Raw genomic sequence first — 9,385 nt, 5'->3', positions numbered from 1 at the left:
ACTGGTTCATTTTATCTCTGAAAGATGCGCTAGTAGGTAGTTACTAACATTTTCTACGTATCCTATTATTCAGGGGATTCTGGGTCTTCCCCAGCATCTGCACCACGGCTGCATCTTTGGTAGTGCTAGGACGATCAGCACTTTGCACTTTATATTTACTTCCCATTCCTGCCTTCAGGATTTCTTCCACCTATACAATTGTTTATAGGGTGACGCAACGACGCAATGTAACGATATATAGCGTACATTGTACACACTAATATACATATATTTTATTTATTTATATATTCATACTGTAGAAACTAATTTCAAAATCTGTGTTCAAGTTATGTGGGACCAATGTTTTGAGGGGATGTAGTTACATGACCGGGTTGCTGCAAGTCACAATCCCGACACCGGAACACCGGCTAAGGAGTTATGACAGGCGTGTCATAATCCTGACGCCGGAATACAGAACGCAGCGGGCCCGATCGAAGTAAGTACGGGTGCCCCTTCTGTTAGCCACGAGGGGGGAGGGTTAGGTTGAGGGCACCCCCCGGGTAGAGTTAGGCTAGGGGAAGGGGGGGTTAGGCACCTCTGGGGGAAGGTTAGATTTAGGGAGCAGGGGTTAGGTTTAGGCACTAACGGGGGGAGGTTAGGATTAGGCACCCCTAAAGGCGGGTTGGGGGGAGAGGGGAGGGTTAGAGTACTTACCTCAGCCTGTCAGGATTTCAGCCTGTCGGTCTCCCTGTTGGGATTTGAATACAAGACCCATTCCGTTTTGACATGTAATTCATTTTTGTTTGTGCCAGAATTTTGTCTGTTCCTTATTTCCCCTAATTTCCTTCTATCTTTTTTATGCCTATTACTTGTTTAATAGAATCGAGGGAGTATTGGTGTATGTCCTTAAAATGGTTTGATACTGTATGCTTGGCATGTTCAGCCCACCTTTCTTGTAGGTTCCACGAGGATTTCCAATATATTGCAGTTGGCATTCACACTCAATTAGATATATGCATTTCTTTGTATGGCAGGTTACAAATTCTTGGATTTTGAAATATTTCTTGTTAGAATTAGAGATGAAAGTTGTCACTTTTTTAGATTTTTTTTATGTACTTTACACATAGGCGACGATCCACACCTATGAAATCCTGTTGTTTTGACTCTGCCCATTCTTTTCTCAGGGACAGCGCTTTTGACTAGACTATTTTCAAGTTTTCTGCCTGTCTATAGTCAAATTGAGGTTTACTGGGTATAATATCTTTTAAAACTGGGTCCTTAGTCAAAAGATGTCAGTGCTTCCGGATGATTTTTTCAACTTCTTTATATTGTTCATTGAACTTTGTAATAAATGGTATTCTGTATGTTTTTTTTATCATCCTTCGCTTTCTCTTTATAGGGTCCATTTATCAACGAGTTTTAAAACTTGTTGCGTATGATAAATGGTGCTCCAGCCAATCAGCTCCTCAACTGTCATTTTTCAAACAGATGGCAGTTGGGAGCTGATAGGCTGGAGCACCATTATCATATGCAACGAGTTTTATCACGCTATGGGGGGAATTCAGTTGTTTCAGCCCCCCTTCACGTCCGACAGAGCTATTAAATTGTTGCTCCTGTCGGGCGCGATCAGCTGCCGGTGCTGGCTTTTCGGCTCGCACCCCCAAGGGGGTGCGGGCTGAAATGTGCGAAAAGTTACCTGTGTGGGTGCCCAAATGGCTCTTTTCGCGATCGCGCTCAGCATTTTGGTCTGGTATAGCTTTTTTACGTTGCTAAACCTGACCTCTATTCAGCACGATAATCAGCATCAATTGAATAGTGCCCCGCGATCTCCCGTCACTTTAGATGGGAGATCGGGCGCGCTAAAACAATTGAATAGTGTGATAAAACTCATTGATAAATAGGTCCCTAAATGTGACAAGGGGACTTCTATTCATTTACACTATTTCTTTGATGTTATTATCAATTGCTTCACTGTTATCCTTTTTCTAAAAACTTGGATTTCATTTCTTTTACTTGTTCTTTAAAACCTCCAACCTCCTAACAGTTTCTTCATATACGTTGTATGTGGCTCTTAGAAACACTTTTTAGCCATAAGGGCTGATGATTGCTTGTAGTATGTATGTAGGTATTACTGTCCGTGGGGTTGTTTAGTTTTTAGTTTGAATACAGTTATTTTCAATAATATCATCGGTACTGTATACCTCAAAGACTGCATGGTACTCTCAGACATTACTTTGTGTGTAACAATCATGCTTAATTACCTCACACACAGGCACAACAGAACCTTAATGTGCACAAGTTGCCTACACACCATCGAGGAAGCCATTTTGTAGGCTGAACCTATATCAATCAGGATGCAGTTTATGACTATTCTAAGAACATGTGACCTCACACAGACATGTAGACTTACTATTGCCAAGAAGTCTTTATTCATTGTGTCTTGTTGGCAAAGAAAACACAAAACACTTGCAAGTTTCTCTGTTTATTAAACTTTGTCAATAATTTTATAATATGTACCCCCAACTAAAGTACACAGTGTATGTGAGTAGCGCTAAAGAGACAAATCCATAATGTATATATTTACAAGCTGTCATCTGGTTTATCATCACCTAACAACCAAATCAGGAATGCCCCATTGTGACATTCCATTACAAATGCCAGTGTGCTCACATACCGTACAATGGGAATAGCTGCAATCAACAGCATGTATTGCCTAGTTGTATCATGGGTCTTACTTCCTGTAAGGCTCAGTTTCACCAATTGGTATATCTGTATTTCTAAGGGGTATGCAAGAAGTCCAGTGGTGGCTGTTGTCAGGGACTCCATCAAACAATACTATTGTTACTTCATAAAAATAAGTTCCTCATTAACTAGAACACACCACAACTCTATTCACAAGAGCAGGACTGAACTCTAACCCCATACTGATTATTGTTCATCTTATACAATGGCTTTAGATTGCCACTTCTTCTACTGTTGTCTGTTTCATGTTGTTTCACTAAGGACATACAAAACAATACTTGGATACAGTTTAAATTATATACAATTATTTGAAAGCTTGTCAAGTACATTATACAATATTTATCAATGTTCTGTGCCTGTAGCAGTCAGCTTGTACGGATTGAAATCACAGCACTGATTGTCACACATGAAGGAAACAAGTATAGCATTTGAAAAGTAAATCTATACATTTCAGACAACATCTGTGTCATTGGTATTTTGCTCTGCTGCAAACGAGACATCAAAACTACTGTAATATTTACATACACATAAAAAATACTGCAATATTCCATTAAGGATTTGCCTCTTCACAGTACATCAACAGATGTTACATTACATACAATTTTTTTTTTACTCATTGCTCAAGGTAAACAACAGATATACCTAAGACCGACAAAATTTAGACAGTGAAACGCACAATAACAACCACTTATTAAGACTGACTGAGAAAAGAGCAACCAGGTTATGAGAGGCATTTGGTGGCTGAGTGCTTACAAAACACTCCTAGTTTTATTCTGATAAAGGAAGTATCTAGAAATGTTTTAGAAAACTTTTGGCTCTCCATTATTGTGGAAGATTACTGTATGTGGTCTGAGGCACCCACTGGCATTCCAGCTGTTGTGGACTACAAGTGCCAGCTTGCCATCCAAGCAAGAAACTTGTAGCTATCCAAATAGTTGGAAAGACATGGATTATCTAATCTCTAGTGACAATAAGAAGCCATGCCTACCTCTTTGCCATAAAAGTTAACAAAAATCCAGCAGTCCGTGAATTAGCAGTGTAGTTATTATGATACAACACACGTTGCTTTTGTGTTAAATGGATTGATGCCCCACTTTTCTCCCCGCCTCTGTACAGTATGTAACCTGGTTGTTCCCCCCATTAGAGGACACAGTGCTTGGAGAAGTAAGGAGACAATAAACAAAAAAGCACACAACAGCCTCTTAACAAACTGTGTGTGGAAAATTAAAAAAATAACATTGATTTTATATCACTCACAGCAATAATTGTTTCTACATTCTTTAAAACAAAATAAATATATATTCAGTATTTCTAAAACAAAATAATCTCTATTTCTACGTATATTGGTTAAGGAAGAAATGATCATTGTGCCAGCACGGTATTTGTATTCCTTCCTTAGTGAGGGACCACCAACCTGTTCAAGTGAAGAGGTTCTCTGGTGGGTTGATGGGGGACAAAGACCTGCCTTGACATAGATATCTACATCTCAACTGTTAGTTTCAAACTTTAAGTTGGCTTTGGTAGGCTTCCAAAATAAGCAGTGTGCCAATATTCTGGTTCCAACTTCATAGAGCTCAGCTCAGGTATATGGTGTAGCAATTTCTTATAAAAGGTTTGTGGAGGCAATTTGTTTCTTATTCTCAGCCTAGCTGTTAGATAAGAGTGGGCACGGTGTGTGCCAAGGGTATAGAATAGTTTCCATATTCTGAATTGTCTGTTACACTTAGATCCATCAATTACCGAAGCCATCTTCTCTATCAATGTTCTATCAACTGGTATCTTTAAAATACGCTAATTAGGACTTTGTAATATTAATCTTCATGGTCTACAATTAAAATGTTTTAATTTATTGATCACAAACAAATTAGAGAAAACTGTGGTTTATACATAAATGATGAATTAATCAATAACTGGGCACATACTATATAGTATGCTTAACTAATAGCATCCATGGAATATTAACCTAGATCCAACTAGCAATGATATGATAAGCTGTAACGGGAATCCTCATTTGCTGTCTTGGTTATTTTGAAAAATAGGTTACAAACTGTGGAACAAACATTTAAAACTATTTAGTGCTTTCATAAAATAATTAGTAACGAGAGACACAACTGATTTAGAGCTATTTGTTATGCACAATTCTGAAAAAGGAAAATGCATTTGGAAAACGTATGTGAGAAATGATGATATTGATGAATGACTGGTTCAGGTGCTGTGCTTCAACTAAATACCTAATTTTAAAACACACATTTTATTATATTTTAATGAAACAATATTGTGTTTTTATACTTGGCACAGGTCTGGATGACTGACATAAAGAACATCTATATGAGGGGTGGCATTGACAGCTGTGGAATTAGGATTCTGGTTGGCAGAGCAAGAAATAGCTATAAGAGAACAAAACAGTATATATCTTAAACACTGAACAATTACACAAAATGCTGACACAACACACATTCTATTCACTTCACTTGGTCAGTGCACAATGAATGAACAAATGGTTTACAAAAAGAGCTGACTAGTTTTTACCACTTTGCTGGTAGATGTGTCATGTTATGTTCTACAGCCGTATAAAAATTAGACATAAAATAACATAACACATTCAGTGATCTGGAATAAACACAGTGCACATATGTGCAGATACATCTGCAATGTACATAAAAATGAACAAAATTAAATACATTGAAAAAAATAATAATTTTTTATATGTTACCTAAAAATGCCGACCTGCTAACCAGAAACACCTGGGGATAACATTTTATAAACAAAGTTTGATGATGGTGATGAAGATCAAAAAAATATTTATGATCCAATTAAATATTAATATCAAACAATATACAAATATTGACCAGATAAATAAGCTGCATCTATAAGAATTAATCCTCGGAGTAAAAATAATACTGCAAAATCATTGTGCAGCCATTATTAATCACGTTGCTTCTGACTTTTGTATTTACCCTAAATGCCCTTTAGGTGGAGCTGTTCCTATTTCGGAATTGAACAATGTCTGAGACACTGGGCATAAGGTTCATATGACGTTCTCATTTTGTGATCACTGTGAGTATTGGATAACTTAAGAGTGGGTCATAGAAGGTCTCATCTTCCAAAGTATTGTAGCTGATATCAGGAAAGGCATATTTGTCTCTTATAATGATAAAAAAATAGTTTAAATCACCAATCTGTAATTCCTTCTTGTCCTGCAATTATAACTCCAAGCTGGGAAGCAGATAACTGGAGTTGCATATTGGCAATAGCTCCTATGGCTAAACTTGCTTTAAATGACTTTACAAAGCTATATAAACCCTTATTGCATAAAAAAAAATACAGTGAAAAAAAAAATGTGGATTTTACAAATTATATATAATATATAGATTTATTTGTCTTTGCTGAAATTGTAATCACTAAGTCTTGTGTGAGTGCTAAACATCTGTCACATTAGCCTATGATTTTAGTATTAAAGTCACCCACATATAAACATATGCCGGATCTCAACTACCACACGGCAATCACATAAGCATTTATCATAGACGATAACACAAATTTGTGACAGATAATTACATATATTCATCTCTTTCTAGATTCACCTCTGCTAATGCTGGTAATATTTCTATTTACAGGAACCCATTTGACATGCCTAGAATTCTTTGTAAAGAAAATGTAACATAACAGAACAATATCATGAAACAAATAATCTTCAAAAAAAGAGGCATCCAGGATAAAAGTGTACAAAACAACACAATGGTGGCTGCAATTTTATTGCCATTTAATAAAAGACAGTAAATAAAAGTTGTTGGGGTTTTTTTTGGAACATATAGAACTTAAGACTTAAATTATATCACTTTCCAATAAGCAGTAAAAAATATTCACTATTTTTTTTTTTTAAATAAAAAGCAGCTTATCCTGCAATTTAACAAACACAGTGTCCAGTATTCTGGTTTGAGATTGAAGCAATATGATAAAATGGATGTTACTATTTACCAGGGGTTTAAATTATAGTAAGTGCCAAACAGTACTGTTTGTAATAGATTTCACAAAGTACCATAAAGTAAGGACAGGCAACTATAAGAGGTCTACCTTAGGCTGACCTACATCTGCATGACGACGAGCAAGAAGGTAAAATATGCTTACCTTCGTTTAATCATTGAGATTTAGATAAATATCTGCTTCCTCTCAGTCCAGCAGATATAAGAAAAAAACAACTTATTTTATAATAGGCTTTGAAAATTTCGAAAAAAAAATGACTACTGTATAGTCCTGGACAATGAGTAAACAAACTGGTCTTCATGTAATTTTAGAAGGCAAGTACTAGAATGTATCAACTGAAAATACACAGTTTCAATGTACCCCAGACTTGGGGTAAAGGGATCTCAAGCGATTCTCAGAATGACTTCAATGGACCTGTATGAAATTCCAGCTCTATGTTGCTGCGTTGAAGATTCCCTCTTTCCAAGTGCACGACTGGCAAGTGGATAATAACAGCATGTTAAAGCACACATTGAAAATTAAAGAAAAATATATTTATATAAGAAAACATTTTTCATGGCTTTAACATGGATCCGTCATGTGAAGAAAATACGGGGATCTCCCTGCAAAACTGTATGCCAAATTTTGGGTCTTGGCCCTTCCCTGAGTCATCTGCCATTACACGCTGTCCTTCACATGCCAAGACGCTTATTTAAAAATGCTGCAAAACATGTAAAATACAAGACATAAATGGCTGGCAGACGTTTTAGAAATAGGTTCTGATTAACGCTCTGCAAATGTACGCGTTTCCTTTACCTTCTTTCCTTTGATTTGGAGCTTTCTGTGTTTAAACTGAGTGTTTTCCACACAGTAGTTTTGGGCATTTCATCAGAAATATTTATGTCAGATGGATCACACCTAAAAACAAGCAAGAAACATGTAATCTCTGCATTGGGAAATCAGACTGTACATGTACTGTACACATAGGCGCCTTTATAATGGGTTCAAGGTGTGCGCTGGACACGGGACCACAACGCACACCCTGCACCCATAGTTAAAATTACACTTACCTCTCCGCAGATTCCTAAGTTCTGCTCCGTAGTGCCAGACCGGCACTGCAGAGCAGCAAACACTCACTGGGAAAGTGGCGGTGGCCATTTTTCCCAGTGACCTGCGCAGAAAAGATGACCCCCCAGGGATGTAGGCGCGGGCGCCATTTTCCCAGAGACCAGCGCATGCGCCGTAGATTCTGGCATGAAGCCAGAATCTACAGCGCTCAGTGCGCTGAGAGAGAGGAGGGGGCCCAAACGGAGGCTGCATATGGCCCCCTCTTTTAAAACGCCCCTGACTGTACAACATGTGTGGGGAGTTACAGTGACTTAGTACACTTCTACAATACTACAATTTGCTCCCTGACAGTTATAGGCAGGAATACCAACAGGAAAGAGGGAAGATGAAGGAGATACCAGAGCACGGAAAGATGCACTGAAACATATTATGTAGCAAATAGGACATACAAAGGGCCAGATGTACTAAGCTCTGAAAAGTGATAAACTGGAGAGTGATAAACCATCAGCCAATCAGCTTCCAACTGTCATGTTACAGGCTGTCTTTGAAAAAATGACAGTTAGAACCTGATTGGCTGATGGTTTATCACTCTCCAGTTGATCACTTTTCAGAGCTTAGTACATCTGGCCCTTAATGATGTGAAATCCTGTTTCATTAATGCAAATTCTTGTCATTTTACCATAATCCCTGCTTATTATACAGCACATGTATTTACATTTATCCTGGACTTACTTTGAATTATTGTTTCTTCCTGGGCTGCCCAGCAATTTCCTGGTCTCAAGGGGGAGCTGGGTGCCTTTCTCTTCTGGCATCTGCAGCATCTTCTCTACCTCCTACAAAATGTTTCCAGAGATTACAGATAGAACAGTTGCTTTTCATACACCAATACAGCAGGTTTCTACCATACCTGGTGAGAACATAGGGATTTATGTATCAAGCAGTGAAAAGAGTGAAATGGACCAGTGTAGAATTAACTCATAGCAACCAATCAGCTCCTGCCTATTATTTTATAGACCGTACTTGATCAATGCTACTTTGAAGCTGATTGGTTGCTATGGACAACTTCTCCACTGGTCCACTTCACTCTTTTCACTGCTTCATACATTAACCCCATAGTTCTGATTTTGGAGGGAATTAAAGTCATGTCATTTACTAACTAACTGTAAACATTTTAGTTAAAAGCATTCAAAGCTACTTATTTATTGATGAGACTTACCCTTCATTAACTTACAAACATGCCCTACCATGCCTGACAGAGGCATACTGTATCCTAACCTGCCTCAGATAGAGACTTGTCTACTGTGCCCAACAAATACTTATTCCTGCCTGCACAACATGGAGACTTCACCTACCATTCCTGAGAAACAGATAGATTCAACCATACTTAACATTTATATCTTACCATACCTGCCAAAATACCATGCCTTGCAAATATATATTATCATGACTGACAAAATGACCTACCCTAACCTGCCAGAGACCTATCTTACTATGCCCAAAACAGACCTGTCCAACCAAGTGACCTATCCAAGCCTGCCCAACAAAGAGACCTCCTATCGTTCACAACAAAGATATATCCTACCATGTCTAATAAAGATATATTACCATGCCTGACAAAATGACCTATCCTAAC

At 37.9% G+C, this 9,385-nt stretch overlaps 1 protein-coding gene across 1 annotated transcript in view; it reads right to left on the bottom strand.

Annotated features, from left to right (window-relative positions):
- Positions 1-2,445: 2,445 nt before the first annotated feature.
- LOC148534688 (electroneutral sodium bicarbonate exchanger 1) overlaps positions 2,446-9,385 on the bottom strand; it is a 240,689-nt gene continuing 233,749 nt past the window's right edge. Inside the window, exons 23-25 of the mRNA XM_088465942.1 lie at positions 8,485-8,585; positions 7,501-7,602; positions 2,446-7,405 (exon numbers count right to left, since the gene is read on the bottom strand). Of these exons, the coding sequence (XP_088322068.1) occupies positions 7,393-7,405; positions 7,501-7,602; positions 8,485-8,585 (216 nt within the window). The 3' untranslated portion in view covers positions 2,446-7,392. The remainder of the gene's footprint in view (positions 7,406-7,500; positions 7,603-8,484; positions 8,586-9,385) is intronic.

This window comes from Taudactylus pleione, unplaced genomic scaffold, assembly GCF_031769625.1.
Source record: "Taudactylus pleione unplaced genomic scaffold, aTauple2 ptg000065l, whole genome shotgun sequence".
In the NCBI taxonomy this organism is placed as follows: domain Eukaryota; kingdom Metazoa; phylum Chordata; class Amphibia; order Anura; family Myobatrachidae; genus Taudactylus; species Taudactylus pleione.
This window is presented reverse-complemented; position numbering and strand designations above follow the sequence as displayed.